Source organism: Oncorhynchus nerka, linkage group LG19, assembly GCF_034236695.1.
Source record: "Oncorhynchus nerka isolate Pitt River linkage group LG19, Oner_Uvic_2.0, whole genome shotgun sequence".
NCBI lineage: Eukaryota > Metazoa > Chordata > Actinopteri > Salmoniformes > Salmonidae > Oncorhynchus > Oncorhynchus nerka.
Window position 1 is genome coordinate 42,953,846 of NC_088414.1, and position 22,561 is coordinate 42,976,406.

General features: G+C 44.1%; 1 protein-coding gene across 1 annotated transcript; it reads right to left on the reverse strand.

Moving 5' to 3' along the window:
• Positions 1 to 1,353: 1,353 nt before the first annotated feature.
• LOC115117055 (macrophage mannose receptor 1-like) lies at positions 1,354 to 21,671 on the reverse strand. The gene is made up of 5 exons (XM_065005058.1): positions 21,635 to 21,671; positions 20,448 to 20,602; positions 19,475 to 19,847; positions 18,935 to 19,291; positions 1,354 to 4,798 (listed from the first exon to the last, which is right to left on the reverse strand). Exons 1-5 carry the CDS (start codon positions 21,669 to 21,671, stop codon positions 4,791 to 4,793), a joined length of 930 nt encoding a protein of 309 aa, XP_064861130.1. The 3' UTR covers positions 1,354 to 4,790.
• Positions 21,672 to 22,561: the final 890 nt, after the last annotated feature.

Sequence of the window (22,561 nt, forward strand, 5' to 3'; positions counted from 1 at the left end):
AATCGATTGTCATGTTGCTCAGCGAGAAACCCAAATAATGTCACTCAAACAGAAGGGGAACTAACAAAGACACTGACAAACCATAAAACGGAACGGGTTGGAGTTTAGTGGCGGTGTCCACTGAAATTGACTAGCAACAACAACTGGTACCTAAACGACACCCACCATGAGCCCCCACTAAATTTGCCCAAGAAACAAAACAAAATAAAAACCCACACCAAACTTAAAGACAGGAAGCAAACCAATAAATGTAGGAAAAAGAAAACAGGGAAGATGAGGTTAAAGGTTGTTTTGCTAGAAATAACATAGAGACCTCAAACTAAAGAGAACTGGAGCACTGGGCCAGCCACTCTAAAATATAACCTGGACCAGCCACTCTAAAATATAACCTGGACCAGCCACTCTAAAATATAACCTGGACCAGCCACTCTAAAATACAACCTGGACCAGCCACTCTAAAATATAACCTGGACCAGCCACTCTAAAATATAACCTGGACCAGCCACTCTAAAATAGAACCTGGGCCAGCCACTCTAAAATAGAAGCTGGGCCAGCCACTCTAAAATAGAACCTTCGCCAGCCACTCTAAAATATAACCTGGACCAGCCACTCTAAAATATAACCTGGACCAGCCACTCTACAATATAACCTGGACCAGCCACTCTAAAATATAACCTGGACCAGCCACTCTAAAATACAACCTGGACCAGCCACTCTAAAATATAACCTGGACCAGCCACTCTAAAATATAACCTGGACCAGCCACTCTAAAATAGAACCTGGGCCAGCCACTCTAAAATAGAAGCTGGGCCAGCCACTCTAAAATAGAACCTTCGCCAGCCACTCTAAAATAGAACCTGGGCCAGCCACTCTAAAATAGAAGCTGGGCCAGCCGCTCTAAAATAGAACCTTCGCCAGCCACTCTAAAATAGAACCTGGGCCAGCCACTCTAAAATAGAACCTGGGCCAGCCACTCTAAAATAGAACCTGGGCCAGCCACTCTAAAATAGAACCTGGGCCAGCCACTCTAAAATAGAACCTGGGCCAGCCATTCTAAAATAGAACCTGGGCCAGCCACTCTAAAATAGAACCTGGGCCAGCCACCAACCAATCGGTGCGCCCAGGTCTAACAACAACAGTAGACAGTAGTCCTACTGACTTACTGATGATCTGAGGTCAGGTCTAACACCCTGTATACAACAGTAGACAGCGTTCCTACTGATTTACTGATGATCTGAGATCAGGTCTAACATCCTTATCAAAATCCTTTCTATTCTTTCCTCTGTTTCTTGAAATAAGTATTAAACAAAAAACTAAACAAATGTGTCGTTTTCATAACTTTATTGATTTTTTTGTACAGTGTAAAGGATGAATGTACCATAGTCAAATAGTTAAAGGGCAATCTGCAGTTCAACCAATAACAAAGCGTAAACCCCACCACTGTTTTGTGAAAATCTTTAGGATGGCGCTAGAGAAATGTAACCACTCTCAAATTAACAGACAGAACAACATATAAAAGGACAGACAGATATCAACATCATAGTTTAAACTATGTTTCTGAGACTATACAGGATGACCATCCATGATATCAACATTATAGTTTAAACTATGTTTCTGAGACTATACAGGATGACCATCCATGATATCAACATTATAGTTTAAACTATGTTTCTGAGTCTATACAGGATGACCATGCATGATATCAACATTATAGTTTAAACTATGTTTCTGAGACTATGCAGGATGACTATCTATGATATCAACATTATAGTTTATATTATGTTTTTGAGACTAAACCGTGTTTGTTGACAATTACATTTTTTACAAACAATGGAGTAAAAAAAGTTTACATTTTGGGTTCTGATGGGAAATGACAGTTGGACTAAAATCATGAGGCATTTATAAGTTATAATCTTCAAGAATCAATGGGTACATTTATTTTAAATCCTAAAATGGAATTCCAGATCACAGATTGCCACTTTACATGAAGACCACCACCTGCACCAGAACAGATACTGTCATTTAAATGTTACACACTAGTATCACTAGTATCATAGAGAAATGACATGTGTGTACAATATATTTAACACACCTTAAATAAACTAAAGTAAAAATAGTTAAAGAAAAGTAACACACTAACATAACAATAACGAGGCTATAAACAGGGGGCTCCGGTACCGGGTCAGTGTGAGGAGATACAGGTTACGCTACGTGTGGATTTTATAAACTGGTATAGTTCTGTCTTTGAGCTGCTCTTGTCTGTTCTGTGTTATGTCATGATTCATGAAGAAATTGTAGCTACTACTTTTGCAACAGCTAATGGGGATCCTAATGAAATACCAAATAACAAAACAAGAATAACTAAAATGTCGACCTTTAAAATAAAATAAAAACATCATTAATGAGTGATACACTAAGTCAATGTGAAAACAAGAATAACTAAAATGTCGACCTTTAAAATAAAATAAAAACATAATTAATGAGTGATACACTAAGTCAATGTGAAAACAAGAATAACTAAAATGTATCTTAATATTAAAATAAAAGTATTTATGTAAAATGTAAAAAACAACAACATGAAACAATCCTGTATCCATCATCATATATTATATAAAATATTTGATTGAAGACTTGACCACCAAGTATAAAATCTAAGTAAAATAATTAAAACATGATTTTTTAACAACGAAGAGTTAACCTTGAAAATGAAATGACATCAACCGGTAATAAAACAACAAACAAAAAGCATGTTATAATATACAAATATTGAACACGTCACAATAATCCAGGGAACTCTATGTAGCTCTATGTTTTATATCCAGTGAGCTCTATGTAGCTCTATGTTTTATATCCAGTGAGCTCTATGTAGCTCTATGTTTTATATCCAGTGAGCTCTATGTAGCTCTATGTTTTATATCCAGTGAGCTCTATGTAGCTCTATGTTTTATATCCAGTGAGCTCTATGTAGCTCTATGTTTTATATCCAGTGAGCTCTATGTAGCTCTATGTTTTATATCCAGTGAGCTCTATGTAGCTCTATGTTTTATATCCAGTGAGCTCTATGTAGCTCTATGGTTTATATCCAGTGAGTTCTATGTAGCTCTATGTTTTATTTCCAGTGAGCTCTATGTAGCTCTATGTTTTATATCCAGTGAGCTCTATGTAGCTCTATGTTTTATATCCAGTGAGCTCTATGTAGCTCTATGTTTTATATCCAGTGAGCTCTATGTAGCTCTATGGTTTATATCCAGTGAGCTCTATGTAGCTCTATGTTTTATATCCAGTGAGCTCTATGTAGCTCTAAGGTTTATATCCAGAGAGCTCTATGTAACTCTGTTTATTTTCCAGAGAGCTCTACGTAGCTCTATGTTTTATTTCCAGTGAGTTCTGTGTTTTATTTCCAGAGAGTTCTATGTAGCTCTATGTTTTATTTCTAGTGAGCTCTACGTAGCTCTATGTTTTATTTCCAGGGAGCTCTACGTAACTCTATGTTGTATTTCTAGTGAGCTCTACGTAGCTCTATGTTTTATTTCCAGTGAGCTCTACGTAGCTATACATTTTATTTCCAGTGAGTTCTATGTAGCTCTATGTTTTATTTCCAGTGAGTTCTATGTAGCTTTATGTTTTATTTCAAGTGAGTTCTATGTAGCTCTATGTTTTATTTCCAGTGAGCTCTATGTAGCTCTGTTTTATTTCCAGTGAGCTCTATGTAGCTCTATGTTTTATTTCCAGTGAGCTCTATGTAGCTCTATTTTTTATTTCCAGTGTGTTATATGTAGCTCTATGTTTTATTTCCAGTGAGTTCTATGTAGTTCTATGTTTTATTTCCAGTGAGTTCTATGTTTTATTTCCAGTGAGTTCTATGTTTTATTTCCAGTGAGTTCTATGTTTTATTTCCAGTGAGTTCTATGTTTTATTTCCAGTGAGTTCTATGTTTTATTTCCAGTGAGTTCTATGTAGCTCTATGTTTTAGTTCCAGTGAGCTCTACGTAGCTCTATGTTTTATTTCCAGTGAGCTCTATATAGCTCAATGTTTTATTTCCAGTGAGCTCCAACAGTATCGGGACAGTGACACTATGTTTGTTTTTCTGGCTCTGTACTCCAGCACTTTGGATCTTTAATAATACAATGGGTATGAGGTTAAAGTCCAGACAGTCAGTATTTTCATCCATATCGGGTTAATCGTTTAGAAATGACAGCACTTTTTGAACATAGTCCCCCATTTTAGTGGACCAAAAGTATTGGGACAAATTCACTTCAATATGTACTAAAATAGTCAAAAGCTAAGTATTTGGTCCCATATTCCTAGGATGCAATGAAAATGTTGGAGTACAGAGCCAAAACTACTAAACATTTGTTACTGTCCCAATACTAAACAAATACAAATATGTATTTAAAATAATGAGTATCCCATCACCTTGTATGATGTACATCTGAGTACATCTGGAACATTCTGGCCTGTAGGGTTCAGCTGGTCTACAGAGCAGGGTCTGGAACAATGGGTTGGGTTGTAGGGTTCAACTGGTCTACAGAACAGGGTCTGGAACAATGTATTGGGCTGTAGGGTTCAACTGGTCTACAGAACAGGGTCTGGAACAATGTATTGGGCTGTAGGGTTCAGCTGGTCTACAGAACAGGGTCTGAAACATTCTGAACTGTAGGGTTCAGCTGGTCTACAGAGCAGGGTCTGGAACAATGTGTTGGGCTGTAGGGTTCAGCTGGTCTACAGAGCAGGGTCTGGAACATTCTGGACTGTAGGGTTCAGCTGGTCTACAGAGCAGGGTCTGGTCCTAGTAATCTAGATTAGTGAACAAAGGACAGATTACTGTAAGAGAATGTCATAAAATACATTTGACAAGACAGAGAGAATATCAGGAAATACATTTGAAGACAGAGGGAGCGAGAGAGAGAGAGAGAGAGAGAGAGGGAGCGAGAGAGAGTGAGAGAAAGAGAGAGTGAGAGAGGGAGAGAGAGAGAGAGAAAGAGAGAGTGAGAGAGGGAGAGAGAGCGAGCGAGAGTGAGAGAAAGAGAGAGCGAGAGCGAGAGAGAGTATCAGGAAATATCTTTGACGAGAGAGTGAGAGAAAGAGAGAGCGAGAGCGAGAGAGAGTATCAGGAAATATCTTTGACGAGAGAGCCTCCCTAAGTTTGTTTTACTCACTGCTTTAGCACACTCTGCTAGCCCTGATGTCCTTGCTGTGTCTGAATCCTGGCTCAGGAAGGCCACCAAAAATTCAGAGATTTCCATACCCAACTATAACATCTTCCGTCAAGATAGAACTGCCAAAGGGGGAGGAGTTGCAGTCTACTGCAGAGATAGCCTGCAAAGTAATGTCATACTTTCCAGGTCCATACCCAAACAGTTCGAACTACTAATTTTGAAAATTACTCTCTCCAGAAATAAGTCTCTCACTGTTGCCGCCTGCTACCGACCCCCCTCAGCTCCCAGCTGTGCCCTGGACACCATTTGTGAATTGATCGCCCCCCATCTAGCTTCAGAGTTTGTTCTGTTAGGTGACCTAAACTGGGATATGCTTAACACCCCGGCAGTCCTCAATCTCACACAAATCATCAAGGAACCCACCAGATACAACCCTAACTCTGTAAACAAGGGCACCCTCATAGACGTCATCCTGACCAACTGGCCCTCCAAATACACCTCCGCTGTCTTCAACCAGGATCTCAGCGATCACTGCCTCATTGCCTGTATTCGCTACGGAGCCGCAGTCAAACGACCACCTCTCATCACTGTCAAACGCTCCCTAAAACACTTCTGTGAGCAGGCCTTCCTAATCGACCTGGCCCGGGTATCCTGGAAGGACATTGACCTCATCCCGTCAGTTGAGGATGCCTGGTCATTCTTTAAAAGCAACTTCCTCTCCATTTTAGATAAGCATGCTCCGTTCAAAAAATGCAGAACCAAGAACAGATACAGCCCTTGGTTCACTCCAGACCTGACTTCCCTCGACCAGCACAAAAACATCCTGTGGCGGACTGCAATAGCATCGAAGAGTCCCCGTGATATGCAACTGTTCAGGGAAGTCAGGTGCCAATACACACAGTCAGTCAGGAAAGCTAAGGCCAGCTTCTTCAGGCAGAAGTTTGCATCCTGTAGCTCCAACTCCAAAAAGTTCTGGGACACTGTGAAGTCCATGGAGAACAAGAGCACCTCCTCCCAGCTGCCCACTGCACTGAGGCTAGGTAACACGGTCACCACCGATAAATCCATGATTATCGAAAACTTCAATAAGCATTTCTCAACGGCTGGCCATGCCTTCCGCCTGGCTTCTCCAACCTCGGCCAACAGCTCCGCCCCCCCCCGCAGCTCCTCGCCCAATTCTCTCCAGGTTCTCCTTTACCCAAATCCAGATAGCAGATGTTCTGAAAGAGTTCCAAAACCTGGACGCGTACAAATCAGCTGGGCTTGACAATCTGGACCCTCTATTTCTGAAACTATCCGCCGCCATTGTCGCAACCCCTATTACCAGCCTGTTCAACCTCTCTTTCATATCGTCCGAGATCCCCAAGGATTGGAAAGCTGCCGCAGTCATCCCCCTCTTCAAAGGGGGAGACACCCTGGACCCAAACTGCTACAGACCTATATCCATCCTGCCCTGCCTATCTAAGGTCTTCGAAAGCCAAGTCAACAAACAGGTCACTGACCATCTCGAATCCCACCGTACCTTCTCCGCTGTGCAATCTGTTTTCCGAGCCGGTCACGGGTGCACCTCAGCCACACTCAAGGTACTAAACGATATCATAACCGCCATCGATAAAAGACAGTACTGTGCAGCCGTCTTCATCGACCTTGCCAAGGCCTTCGACTCTGTCAATCACCATATTCTTATCGGCAGACTCAGTAGCCTCGGTTTTTCGGATGACTGCCTTGCCTGGTTCACCAATTACTTTGCAGACAGAGTTCAGTGTGTCAAATCGGAGGGCATGCTGTCCGGTCCTCTGGCAGTCTCTATGGGGGTGCCACAGGGTTCAATTCTCGGGCCGACTCTTTTCTCTGTATATATCAATGATGTTGCTCTTGCTGCGGGTGATTCCCTGATCCACCTCTACGCAGACGACACCATTCTAAATACTTTCCGCCCGTCATTGGACACTGTGCTATCTAACCTCCAAACGAGCTTCAATGCCATACAACACTCCTTCCGTGGCCTCCAACTGCTCTTAAACGCTAGTAAAACCAAATGCATGCTTTTCAACCGATCGCTGCCTGCACCCGCATGCCCGACTAGCATCACCACCCTGGATGGTTCCGACCTTGAATATGTGGACATCTATAAGTACCTAGGTGTCTGGCTTGACTGCAAACTCTCCTTCCAGACTCATATCAAACATCTCCAATCGAAAATCAAATCAAGAGTCGGCTTTCTATTCCGCAACAAAGCCTCCTTCACTCACACCGCCAAGCTTACCCTAGTAAAACTGACTATCCTACCGATCCTCGACTTCGGCGATGTCATCTACAAAATGGCTTCCAACACTCTACTCAGCAAACTGGATGCAGTCTATCACAGTGCCATCCGCTTTGTCACTAAAGCACCTTATACCACCCACCACTGCGACTTGTATGCTCTAGTCGGCTGGCCCTCGCTACATATTCGTCGCCAGACCCACTGGCTCCAGGTCATCTACAAGTCCATGCTAGCTAAAGCTCCGCCTTATCTCGGTTCACTGGTCACGATGGCAACACCCATCCGTAGCACGCGCTCCAGCAGGTGTATCTCATTGATCATCCCTAAAGCCAACACCTCATTCGGCCGCCTTTCGTTCCAGTACTCTGCTGCCTGTGACTGGAACGAATTGCCAAAATCGCTGAAGTTGGAGACTTTTATCTCCCTCACCAACTTCAAACATCAGCTATCTGAGCAGCTAACCGATCGCTGCAGCTGTACATAGTCTATTGGTAAATAGCCCACCCATTTTCACCTACCTCATCCCCATACTGTTTTTATTTATTTACTTGTCTGCTCTTTTGCACACCAATATCTCTACCTGTACATGACCATCTGATCATTTATCACTCCAGTGTTAATCTGCAAAATTGTAATTATTTGCCTACCTCATGCCTTTTGCACACATTGTATATAGACTCCCCCCTTCTTTTTTTTCTACTGTGTTATTGACTTGTTAATTGTTTACTCCATGTGTAACTCTGTGTTGTCTGTTCACACTGCTATGCTTTATCTTGGCCAGGTCACAGTTGCAAATGAGAACTTGTTCTCAACTAGCCTACCTGGTTAACCTCTTCAGTCGACCCTCTACTTTTTTGAACATTCTGTTAAAAATCGCGCAACATTTCAGTGCCCTGCTACTCATGCCAGGAATATAGTATATGCATTTGCTTAGTCTGTGTGGATAGAAAACACTCAGACGTTTAAAAAACTGGTTAAATCACTGCTGTGGCTTTACCAGAACGGCATTTACATCGAAAAGCACAGGAAAACCTGATCACTGAAAATGGGGAAAATATATCCATGCGCTACTTGAACCCATTGATAAACGTGAACCACAATTAATTGCCTGAGGTTGCAGTACCTACAGCTTCCACAGGGTGTCTAGAGTCTTGTCATTTCCCTTCGAGTTTTTTCTTGGTCAAACACATACAGGACACCGTATCTAATCCGGTCTGGGACCGGATATTTTCGTTGAGTTTCTAGCCGGACATTTTTCCAGACGGACAGCTAATGATCTATACATCGCCTCCTGTTGAATTTTATCGCTTATTAACGTTTACTAATACCTAAAGTTGCATTACAAACGTATTTCGAAGTGTTTTGTGAAAGTTTATCGTCGACTTTTTGAATTTTAAAAAATGACGTTACGTTTTGAAACGATGTTTTTTTCGTTTATCACACAGTCTACATATAACGATATCTAGGCTTTATATGGACCGATTTAATCGAAATAAAGACCCAAATAGTGTTTATGGGACATCTAGGAGTGCCAACAAAGAAGATGGTGAAAGGTAATGAATGTTTTCTATTTCATTGTGCGCTTTGTGTAACGCCGAAATGCTAATTATTTTGTTTACGTCCCCTGTGGGTCTTTTGGGGTGTTGCATGCTATCAGATAATAGCTTCTCATGCTTTCGCCGAAAAGCATTTTAAAAATCTGACTCGTTGCCTGGATTCACAACGAGTGTAGCTTTAATTCGATACCCTGCATGTGTATTTTAATGAACTTTTGAGTTTTAACTAATACTATTAGCATTTAGCGTAGCGCATTTGCATTTCCAGAGCTCTAGTTGGGACGCTTGCGTCCCGAGTAGAAGCAACAGGTTAAATAAAGGTGAAATAAAAAAAATAAAAAAATAAAGAGAAAGAGAGAGCGAGAGAGAGTATCGGGAATACATGATGAGAGAGAGAGACAGAAAGAGAGAGAAACATGGTATAGAGGAGATGGACCCACAGGGTTGCCCTCTAGGTTACAGGGAGCTAGTTGTCCCAACCACCAATCTATTAGGTTTGAAAGAGGGAAGGGAAAGGGAAAGGGGGATACATCGTCAGTCGTCCAACCGAATGTCTTCAACTGAAATGTGTCTTCCACGTTTAACCCAACACTTCTAAATCAGAGAGGTGCGGGGGCTGCCTTAATCGACATCAACGTCGATTAAAGCCTTTTTATTTCTCTATTTGGTTAGATCAGGGTGTGATTTGGGTGGGCATTCTAGTTTTTCTATTTCTTTGTTGGCCGGGTATGGTTCCCAATCAGAGGCAGCTGTCTATCCTTGTCTCTGATTGGGGATCATACTTAGACAGCCTTTTTTTCCCACCTTTGTTTGTGGGATCTTGTTTGTGTGTAGTTGCTTTCTGCACTGCATGTAGCATTAAGTTCATTTGTATTTTTTTTCATTCTGCACTGCATGTAGCTTCACCTTCGTGTTGTATTTTGTTGTTTTTTCAGTGTCATTTAATAATAGAAAAATGTACGCCTACCACACTGCACCTTGGACCAATCCATCTCTAAACGAGCGTGACAGAAGATCCCACCACCACAGGACCAAGCAGCGTGGTCAGGAGGAGCAGACATCCTGGGCGTGGGAGCGAAAGGAGGATCAACGGCGACTCCGAAGTTCACGACCACGACGGAAGCCCGAGAGGCAACCCCCAAAAAACATTTTTGGGGGGTGGCACACGAGTTGGTCGGTGAAGTCTGAGAGTGAAGAGGAATATTGGGAAAGACTGAGCGAGGAGATAGTTGAGGAGAGTGATGAGGTAGAGTTGATGATTTGGTGTCTGGGACAAGACAGTCGCTGTGAGGAGCGTGGGACCAGTTAGGCACCATGTTTTGAGGAGATACGCAATGTGTCTCCAGTGCGCTTCCACAGCCCGGTGCGTTCTGTGCCAGCTCCGGGTGCCGGGTGAAAGTGAGCAACCAGCCAGGATGGGTTGTGCCAGCTCTACACTCCAGACTTCCAGTGCCTCTCAAAGGCCCAGTATATCCTGTGCCAGCTCCGTGCACCCGGTCTCCAGTGATGATCTATGGCCCGAAGTCTCCAGTGATGATTGTCGTGGAAATTTCCTCTATTTACCAAATCATGAGCGCAAACCACACACAAGTCAGAGTTAGTTATCAAAGTCCATCAATTCAGTGTCTATCAATGAATTCTCTGAGAGACCCTTACACATTGCAGCTGAGATCCTTTAATAGCAAAGAACACACATAGTCAGACAGCATAGACATAATAAATCGTTCAGCTTTGTCTCCTTACTCAAACCCAGAACCATAAACCAATCCTCCATATCAACAGGCATATATCAAATTGTCATTTAGATACAACCAATTCTAAATACAACCAATCCTGGACAAGCTCACGGGGAACATAGAATGATTCCAGACACTGCCATCCTCCTCTCCCCGATGGGAAAAGTAGGGAGTGACTGGCACACAGACACAGTGGAGCAAAAGATATGTTTACACATGATGACACCTTGACCTCTCCCCTCTCTGTGGCCCATGCAACTTAGTCTTGACATAGAACAGATAACTGCCAATGGCCACCACATAGTACAACAAAATACATTCTTATGAGAAATAACTCATAAGCATATGATGAATATAAAACATCTTACCTATGTTACCAACCAATTCTGATCATTCCCCAACATGATCCATGGCCCGAAGCCTCCAGTGATGATCCATGGCCCGAAGCCTCCAGTGATGATCCATGGCCCGAAGCCTCCAGTGATGATCCATGGCATGAAGCCTCCAGTGATGATCCATGGCCCGAAGCCTCCAGTGATGATCCATGGCACGAAGCCTCCAGTGATGATCCATGGCACGAAGCCTCCAGTGATGATCCACGGCCTGAAGCTTCCAGTGATGATCCATGGCCCGAAGCCTCCAGTGATGATCCATGGCACGAAGCCTCCAGTGATGATCCATGGCCCGAAGCCTCCAGTGATGATCCACGGCCCTAAGCCTCCAGTGATGATCCGAAGCTTCCTGAGAGGGTCCACAGTCCTGAACCTCCTAAGACGGTCTACAGTCCGGAACCTCCTGAGACGGTCCACAGTCCGGAACTTCCAGCGACTGTCTGCAGTCCATAGTCTCCAGCGACAGTCTGCAGTCCAGAGCCTCCAGCAGAGGTTCCCAGTCCAGAGCCTCTGGCGATGACCCACGGTCCGGAGTCCCCGGCGACGATTTACAGTCCGGTTCCTTCGGCGACAATCTACGGTCCGGTTCCACGGAAGCGGAGGGATCAGCAAACAGGGCGGGGTCTACATCCCGAACCGGAGCCGCCACCGAGGCTAGATTCCCACCCGTACCCTCCCCTATAGAGTCAGGTTTTGCGGCCGGAGTCCGCACCTTTTTGGTGGGGTACTGTCACGACCTGACCTTGGAGAGCTTTTTTATTTCTCTATTTGGTTAGGTCAGGGTGTGATTTTGGTGGGCATACTAGTTTTTCTATTTCTTTGTTGGCCGGGTATGGTTCCCAATCCTTTGTCTCTGAGTGGGGATCATACATAGGCAGCCTTTTTTTCCACCTTAGTTTGTGGGATCTTGTTTGTGTGTAGTTGCATTCTGCACTGCATGTAGCATTATGTTCATTTGTATTTTTCTTTTGTGTCATTTAATAAAATAAAAATGTACGCTGAACATGCTGCACCTTGGTCCAATCCATCTCTAAACGAGCGTGACAACAACAAACAGCAAGTGTGCAGTTAAAATATGCAAAAAACACAGTCTTTCCACAGGGCCATGGGGTGAGACAGGGATGCAGCTTGAGCACCACCTTCTTCAACATATATATATATCAAGGAATTGGCGAGGGCACTGGAACAGTCTGCAGCACCTGTCCTCAACCTACTACAATCTGAAGTTAAATGTCTGCTGTTTGCTAATGATCTGGTTCTAACTTCCCCAACCAAGGAGGGACTACAGCAGCAGATAGGTCTTCTGCACAGGTTTTGCCAGACCTGGGCCCTGACAGACCTGGGCCCTGACAGACCTGGGCCCTGACAGACCTGGGCCCTGTTAGACCTGGGCCCAGACAGACCTGGACCGAACAGTCAATCTCAATAAAACAAAATGAATAGTATTCCAAAAAAGGTCCAGTTACCAGGAACACAAATACAAATTCCATCTAGACACTGTTGCCCTGGAACACACAAAAAACTATTCATACCTCGGCCTAAACATCAGCGCCACAGGTAACTTCTACAAAGCTGTGAACGATCTCAGAGACAAGGCAAGGAGGGCCTTCTATGCCATCAAAAGGGACATCAAATTCAACATCAAATTTAGGATCTAGGAAAAAAACTTGAATCAGTTATAGAACCCATTGCTCTTTATGCTTTTGAGGTCTGGGGTCCGCTCACCAACCAAGAATTCACAAAATGGGACAAAGACCAAATTGAGACTCTGCATGCAGAATTCTGCAAAACCATCCTCCGTCAACAACGTAAAACACCAAATTATGCATGCAAAGCAGAATTAGTCTCCGTGGCTCAGAGAGTTCATCAATGAGCTTGATGCCTTGATAAGCTCCTTTCCTGAGGACGGCTCACCTCTCACAGTTCTGGGCGACTTTAACCTCCCCACGTCTACCTTTGACTCATTCCTCTCTGCCTCCTTCTTTCCACTCCTCTCCTCTTTTGACCTCACCCTCTCACCTTCCCCCCCCTACTCACAAGGCAGGCAATACGCTCGACCTCATCTTTACTAGATGCTGTTCTTCCACTAACCTCATTGCAACTCCCCTCCAAGTCTCCGACCACTACCTTGTATCCTTTTCCCTCTCGCTCTCATCCAACACTTCCCACACTGCCCCTACTCGGATGGTATCGCGCCGTCCCAACCTTCGCTCTCTCTCCCCGCTACTCTCTCCTCTTCCATCCTATCATCTCTTCCCTCTGCTCAAACCTTCTCCAACCTATCTCCTGATTCTGCCTCCTCAACCCTCCTCTCCTCCCTTTCTGCATCCTTTGACTCTCTATGTCCCCTATCCTCCAGGCCGGCTCGGTCCTCCCCTCCCGCTCCGTGGCTCGACGACTCATTGCGAGCTCACAGAACAGGGCTCCGGGCAGCCGAGGCGGAAATGGAGGAAAACTCGCCTCCCTGCGGACCTGGCATCCTTTCACTCCCTCCTCTCTACATTTTCCTCTTCTGTCTCTGCTGCTAAAGCCACTTTCTACCACTCTAAATTCCAAGCATCTGCCTCTAACCCTAGGAAGCTCTTTGCCACCTTCTCCTCCCTCCTGAATCCTCCCCCCTCCTCCCTCTCTGCAGATGACTTCGTCAACCATTTTGAAAAGAAGGTCGACGACATCCGATCCTCGTTTGCTAAGTCAAACGACACCGCTGGTTCTGCTCACACTGCCCTACCCTGTGCTCTGACCTCTTTCTCCCCTCTCTCTCCAGATGAAATCTCGCGTCTTGTGACGGCCGGCCGCCCAACAACCTGCCCGCTTGACCCTATCCCCTCCTCTCTTCTCCAGACCATTTCCGGAGACCTTCTCCCTTACCTCACCTCGCTCATCAACTCATCCCTGACCGCTGGCTACGTCCCTTCCGTCTTCAATAGAGCGAGAGTTGCACCCCTTCTGAAAAAACCTACACTCGATCCCTCCGATGTCAACAACTACAGACCAGTATCCCTTCTTTCTTTTCTCTCCAAAACTCTTGAACGTGCCGTCCTTGGCCAGCTCTCCCGCTATCTCTCTCAGAATGACCTTCTTGATCCAAATCAGTCAGGTTTCAAGACTAGTCATTCAACTGAGACTGCTCTTCTCTGTATCACGGAGGCGCTCCGCACTGCTAAAGCTAACTCTCTCTCCTCTGCTCTCATCCTTCTAGACCTATCGGCTGCCTTCGATACTGTGAACCATCAGATCCTCCTCTCCACCCTCTCCGAGTTGGGCATCTCCGGCGCGGCCCACGCTTGGATTGTGTCCTACCTGACAGGTCGCTCCTAACAGGTGGCGTGGCGAGAATCTGTCTCCTCACCACGTGCTCTCACCACTGGTGTCCCCCAGGGCTCTGTTCTAGGCCCTCTCCTATTCTCGCTATACACCAAGTCACTTGGCTCTGTCATAACCTCACATGGTCTCTCCTATCATTGCTATGCAGACGACACACAATTAATCTTCTCCTTTCCCCCTTCTGATGACCAGGTGGCGAATCGCATCTCTGCATGTCTGGCAGACATATCAGTGTGGATGACGGATCACCACCTCAAGCTAAACCTCGGCAAGACGGAGCTGCTCTTCCTCCCGGGGAAGGACTGCCCGTTCCATGATCTCGCCATCACGGTTGACAACTCCATTGTGTCCTCCTCCCAGAGCGCTAAGAACCTTGGCGTGATCCTGGACAACACCCTGTCGTTCTCAACTAACATCAAGGCAGTGGCCCGTTCCTGTAGGTTCATGCTCTACAACATCCGCAGAGTACGACCCTGCCTCACACAGGAAGCGGCGCAGGTCCTAATCCAGGCACTTGTCATCTCCCGTCTGGATTACTGCAACTCGCTGTTGGCTGGGCTCCCTGCCTGTGCCATTAAACCCCTACAACTCATCTAGAACGCCGCAGACCGTCTGGTGTTCAACCTTCCCAAGTGCTCTCACGTCACCCCGCTCCTCCGCTCTCTCCACTGGCTTCCAGTTGAAGCTCGCATCTGCTACAAGACCATGGTGCTTGCCCAGTCAAAACTGTTCGCTGCTCTGGCCCCCCAATGGTGGAACAAACTCCCTCACGACGCCAGGACAGCGGAGTCAATCACCACCTTCCGGAGACACCTGAAACCCCACCTCTTTAAGGAATACCTAGGATAGGATAAAGTAATCCTTCTCACCCCCCCCCCCCCTTAAAAGATTTAGATGCACTATTGTAAAGTGGCTGTTCCACTGGATGTCATAAGGTGAATGCACCAATTTGTAAGTCGCTCTGGATAAGAGCGTCTGCTAAATGACTTAAATGTAAATGTAAATGTAAAACCACCTAAAAGGAAGCGATTCCCAAACCTTCCACAACAAAGTCATCACCTACAGAGAGATTAACCTGGAGAAGAGTCCCCTTAGCAAGTTGATCCTGGGGCTTTGTTCACAAACACAAACAGACCCAACAGAGCCCCAGGACACAACTAGACCCAACCAAATCATGAGAAAATGAAAATAAAAATATTTGACATAATGGAAATTTTCCAAAAAACTGAGCAAACTAGAATGCTATTTGGCCTTAAACACAGAGTACACAGTGGCAGAATACCTGGCCACCGTGACTGACCCAAACTTAAGCAAAGCTTTGATTATATACAGACTGGGTGAGCATAGCCTTGCTTTTGAGAAAGGCCACCATAGGCAGACTTGGCTCTCAAGAGAAAGCAGGCTATGTGCACAATGCCCACAAAATGAGGTGGAAACTGAGCTGCACTTCCTAACTTCCTGCCAAATGTATGACCATATTAGAGACACATATTCCCCTTAGATTACACAGACCCACAAAGAATTTGAAAACAAATTCAATTTGAAAAAACTCTCATATCACTTTGGGTGAAATACAGCAGCACAATTTGTGGAGAAAGTCAACCAGTGGAGAACAAACACCATTGTAAATACAACTCATATTATGTTTATTTATTTTCCATTTTGTACTTTAACTATTTGTACATGGTTACAACACTGTGTATAGCCATAATTTGACATTTGAAATGTCTCTATTCCTCTGAAACTTTTGTGAGTGTAATGTTTAGAGAGAGTGAGAGTGAGAGTGAGAGTGTGAGTGAGTGAGTGAGTGGTGAGTGAGTGAGTGAGTGAGTGAGTGAGTGAGTGAGTGAGTGAGTGAGTGAGTGAGTGAGTGAGTTTGAGTGAATGTGAGAGAGTGTGGGAATATCAGGAAATACATTTGACAAGAGAGAGAGAGAGAGAGAGAAAGAGAGAGAGGGGGGAGAGAATATCAGGAAATACATTGAGAGAGAGAGAGAGAGAGATAGAGGGTGAGAGAGAGAGAGAGAGAGAAAATCAGGAAATACATTTGACAAGAGAGAGAGAGAGAGAGAGAGAGAGAGAGAGAAAATCAGGAAATACATTTGACAAGAGAGAGAGAGAGAGAGAGAGAGAGAGAGAGAGAGAGAAAATCAGGAAATACATTTGACAAGAGAGAGAGAGAGAGAGAGAGAGAGAGAGAGAAAATCAGGAAATACATTTGACGAGAGAGAGAGAGAGAGAGAGAGAGAGAGAGAGAGAGAGAGAGACTGACTATGTACAGACTCAGTGAGCATAGCCTTGCTATTGAGAAAGGCCGCCGTAGGCAGACATGAAATACATTTGACAAGAGAGAGAGAGAGAGAGAGAGAGAGAGAGAGGGAGAGAAAATCAGGAAATACATTGAGAGAGAGAGAGAGAGAGATAGAGGGGAGAGAGAGAGAGAGAGAGAAAATCAGGAAATACATTTGACAAGAGAGAGAGAGAGAGAGAGAGAGAGAGAGAGAAAATCAGGAAATACATTTGACAAGAGAGAGAGAGAGAGAGAGAGAGAGAGAGAGAGAGAGAGAGAGAGAAAATCAGGAAATACATTTGACAAGAGAGAGAGAGAGAGAGAGAGAGAGAGAGAGAGAGAGAAAATCAGGAAATACATTTGACGAGAGAGAGAGAGAGAGAGAGAGAGAGAGAGAGAGAGAAAATCAGGAAATAAATTTGACGAGAGAGAGAGAGAGAGAGAGAGAGAGAGAGAGAGAGAGACTGACTATGTACAGACTCAGTGAGCATAGCCTTGCTATTGAGAAAGGCCGCCGTAGGCAGACATGAAATACATTTGACAAGAGAGAGAGAGAGAGAGAGAGAGAGAGAGAGGGAGAGAAAATCAGGAAATACATTTGACAAGAGAGAGAGAGAGAGAGAGAGACCTGGGCCCTGGGCCCTGACAGTAAATCTCAGTAAGACCAAAATAATGGTGTTCCAAAAAAGGTCCAGTCACCAGGACCACAAATACAAATTCCATCTAGACACTGTTGCCCTAGAGCACACAAAAAACTATACATACCTTGGCCTAAACATCAGCGCCACAAAGCTGTGAACGATCTGAGAGACAAGGCAAGAAGGGCATTCTATGCCATCAAAAGAAACATAAATTTCAACATACCAATTAGGATTTGGCTAAAAATACTTGAATCAGTCATAGAGCCCATTGCCCTTTATGGTTGTGAGGTCTGGGGTCCGCTCACCAACCAAGACTTCACAAAATGGGACAAACACCAAATTGAGACTCTGCACGCAGAATTCTGCAAAAATATCCTCAGTGTACAACGTAAAACACCAAATAATGCATGCAGAGCAGAATTAGGCCGATACCCACTAATTATCAAAATCCAGAAAAGAGCCGTTAAATTCTACAACCACCTAAAAGGAAGCGATTCACAAACCTTCCATAACAAAGCCATCACCTACAGAGAGATGAACCTGGAGAAGAGTCCCCTAAGCAAGCTGGTCCTGGCGCTCTGTTCACAAACACAAACACACCCTACAGAGCCCCAGGACAACAGCACAATTAGACCCAACCAAATCATGAGAAAACAAAAAGATAATTACTTAACACATTGGAAAGAATTAACAAAAAAACTGAGCAAACTAGAATGCTATTTGGCCCTACACAGAGAGTACACAGCGGCAGAATACCTGACCACTGTGACTGACCCAAAATTAAGGAAAGCTTTGACTATGTACAGACTCAGTGAGCATAGCCTTGCTATTGAGAAAGGCCGCCGTAGGCAGACATGGCTCTCAAGAGAAGACAGGCTATGTGCTCACTGCCCACAAAATGAGGTGGAAACTGAGCTGCACTTCCTAACCTCCTGCCCAATGTATGACCATATTAGAGAGACATATTTCCCCCAGATTACACAGATCCACAAAGAATTCGAAAACAAATCCAATTTTGATAAACTCCCATATCTACTGGGTGAAATTCCACAGTGTGCCATCACAGCAGCAAGATTTGTGACCTGTTGCCACGAGAAAAGGGCAACCAGTGAAGAACAAACACCATTGTAAATACAACCCATATTTATGCTTATTTATTTTATCTTGTGTCCTTTAACTATTTGTACATTGTATATATATATATATAATATGACATTTGTAATGTCTTTACTGTTTTGAAACTTCTGTATGTGTAATGTTTACTGTTAATTTTTGTTGTTTTTCACTTTATATATTCACTTTGTATGTTGTCTACCTCACTTGCTTTGGCAATGTTAACACATGTTTCCCATGCCAATAAAGCCCTTGAATTGAATTGAATTGAATTGAATTGAGAGAGAGAGAGAGAGAGAGAGAGAGAGAGAGAGAGAGAGAGAGAGAGAGAGAGAGAGAATCAGGAAATACATTTAACAAGAGACAGAGTAGGAGCTACAAAGGTAAAGAAGAAAATCAGAAAACAATATGAAATGACTCAACAAGACAGCATCCAATAGGATCAAATCTCACCAGTACTGTTGCTGCAGATGAAGTTGAATCTCTCAGTCTCAGACTTGCTGACCCACTGTCCCCCGTCTCTCTGTATGGCCCCCGTGTTCCCACACTGCTCCTTCATGGTGTTGTAGCCCTCCCCGACAGACCAGTTGTGGTAGCAGGACTCTTCTCCATTGACCCAGAACCAGAAGTCCAGGGTGCAGGTGTACCTCAGGCCCAGCCAGACGAAGGGAGTGGAGGCCTTCTTGGCTTTCTGTTGGACCCAGTGCTGGATGTTCTGGTTGTGGGCAGACACCAGCTCCATGTTCTGGTCTCTGCAGTGCCACAGGGCTTCTGACCACGTCTTGTTCTCTGAGACCAGGACCAGTTCATCTGGAGGAAGAAGAGGGGGACACAGAAACTCACGCTAAGAAAAATAAGGAAAAGTTATGTTATTCAGTCAACATTCACCCCAATCTCCACCCCATACCCAAAATGTTCAGTCTCATCAATACTTTACAGTAATATTGATTGTTAAATGTAGATCTGTATTGAGGATTTATGTCGGTAGCTCACCTTCGTAGCAAATAAAGGGTTGTGTATGAGTACATCCTTTATCGTTCCACTTTCCAGACGATATTACTTCTCCACAGAAATATCCTTCCTCTCCCACACCTGCCCCATTCGGCTCTCTTAAGCCCCAGTTTCTGTAGGAGGAGCCACTCTGGTCGGACCACCTCCAGACACCAAGAGGTTTATGCAGGCCAATCCACGCTCTGTATGTTTGATTGTTGTCATGTTTTAGTATGATAGTCTTTACGGCCTCCATCTCTGTTGTGTTCCTCACACTGGCCAGGTCTGTGTGTTTCTCCTGACAGTAGCTCTGAGCATCACTCCAAGTCTTAGATTCATTGATGTGAATGTACTTATCGGTCGCATTTTTGCCTATTTGAAGAAGAAAAGAAAAAAAGATATAACCAAAATAAATACAGATGAATGTTTGTCAATAAACTATTTGTTAAAAAACTATAAAATTCAATCATATCTGAATCTCTTAACTGAATAAAAAAAAAATGTGGTATTGCAGGTGCTGCAGTGACGCCTCTTGCTCTAAGCCACTGCATCTCAGTGCAAGAGGCATCACTACAGTCCCTGGTTCGAATACAGGCTGCATTACATCCGGTCGTGATGGGGAGTCCTATAGGGCGGCACACAATTGGCCCAGCGTTGTCCAGGGTAGGCCGTCATTGTAAATAAGAATTTGTTCTGAACTGACTTGCCTATTTAGGTAAAGGTTAAATTAAAAATGGAAAATAAATGGACATGGGAACTCACCATAGCAGACGAAATTCGATGTCGTGTTACAGTTGTTATTAAACCAAGACCCATTTTGCATCATAAACACACAGAAATCTTTGCTGTTGGGATCAATATTTGGTTGTCCTTGGGCCCAAAACCCCTCCCCCTCTAACTCTGTGTCTCCCAGAGACCACCTCCAGATGTTGTTATACAGCCCTATCCAGACTGATCCTTTCCAACCAGCTGATACTGTGTTATTGAGCTTCTTCATATCTGCCATGTCTTCATCTATGGTGGCCAGGTCAGTGTAGTTCTGTCTGCAGAAACTCTGAGCTTCAGTCCAGTTCTTAGTCAAGTTCACAAAGTGGAACTGATGAGGGAGGAATGAGGGGAGGATGGACAGCCCTGTGGAGAACAAACCAACATTATGAGAGGAGGATGGACAGCCCTGTGTAGAACAAACCAACACTATGAGGGGAGGATGGACAGTCCTGTGTAGAACAAACCAACACTATGAGGGGAGGATGGACAGCCCTGTGGAGAACAAACCAACATTATGAGAGGAGGATGGACAGCCCCACTGGTATACCTAATAAACTGTTCACTGAGTGTATATGAAAGACTCCCACTGGTATACCTAATAAACTGTTCACTGGTATACCTAATAAACTGGCCACTGGGTGTATATGAAAGACTCCCACTGGTATACCTAATAAACTGTTCACTGGTAAACCTAATAAACTGGCCACTGGGTGTATATGAAAGACTCCCACTGGTATACCTAATAAACTGTTCACTGGTATACCTAATAAACTGTTCACTGGTATACCTAATAAACTGTTCACTGAGTGTATATGAAAGACTCCCACTGGTATACCTACTAAACTGGCCACTGGGTGTATATGAAAGACTCCCACTGGTATACCTAATAAACTGTTCACTGGTATACCTAATAAACTGGCCACTGGGTGTATATGAAAGACTCCCACTGGTATACCTAATAAACTGTTCACTGGTAAACCTAATAAACTGGCCACTGGGTGTATATGAAAGACTCCCACTGGTATACCTAATAAACTGTTCACTGGTATACCTAATAAACTGTTCACTGGTATACCTAATAAACTGGCCACCGGTATACCTACTAAACTGTTCACTTGTATACCTAATAAACTGGCCACTGGTATACCTAATAAACTGGCCACTGGTATGTATATAATATTTCTGTCAATTCTGCACACAGGTCTCAAGTTAGGGTTAAGCACACACACGTACAAACACTCAGAGACGCAAACACACACAGGCGCGCACACACACACACACACACGGACAAACACTCAGAGACGCAAACACACACAGGCGCGCACACACACACACACACACATACACACACGAACACACACACACATGGAAGCAGACACAGAAATAAACACCAACCTGAGAACAACAGGATGAGGAACAGAGATTGGTCCATCCCTGGAGATTGGAGAGGAAAACCTATTGGATTCACACAATCCAAAACAAGGCTATTAACCTAAAGTTGGCCACATCTGCTGTTTAGAGAGATCAAATATACTCAGTTTTCATATCTGAAATAACCAGTTGAGGGGGAATTCACCATCGTTTAAAATTACATTTTGTGTTTCCATTTCACTTAAAACATAATTGTTCTCCTGAATAATTGCTTTATACACATTTACAGTAAACATTTATTAGAAAGATATATAGATATAATATAATATACAATATATATTTACGATATATAATCTCACTCTGTTGAAGTAAACACAGAGGACTCTGTTACCTGATGTTGATGGTGTGGTGGGTGTTGTTGAATGACTCTGTTACCTGCTGTTGTGGGTGTTGTTGAATGACTCTGTTACCTGATGTTGATGGTGTTGTTGAATGACTCTGTTACCTGATGTTGATGGTGTTGTTGAATGACTCTGTTACCTGATGTTGATGGTGTTGTTGAATGACTCTGTTACCTGATGTTGATGGTGTGGTGGGTGTTGTTGAATGACTCTGTTACCTGCTGTTGATGGTGTGGTGGGTGTTGTTGAATGACTCTGTTACCTGATGTTGATGGTGTTGTTGAATGACTCTGTTACCTGATGTTGATGGTGTGGTGGGTGTTGTTGAATGACTCTGTTACCTGATGTTGATGGTGTGGTGGGTGTTGTTGAATGACTCTGTTACCTGATGTTGATGGTGTTGTTGAATGACTCTGTTACCTGATGTTGATGGTGTGGTGGGTGTTGTTGAATGACTCTGTTACCTGATGTTGATGGTGTGGTGGGTGTTGTTGAATGACTCTGTTACCTGATGTTGATGGTGTTGTTGAATGACTCTGTTACCTGATGT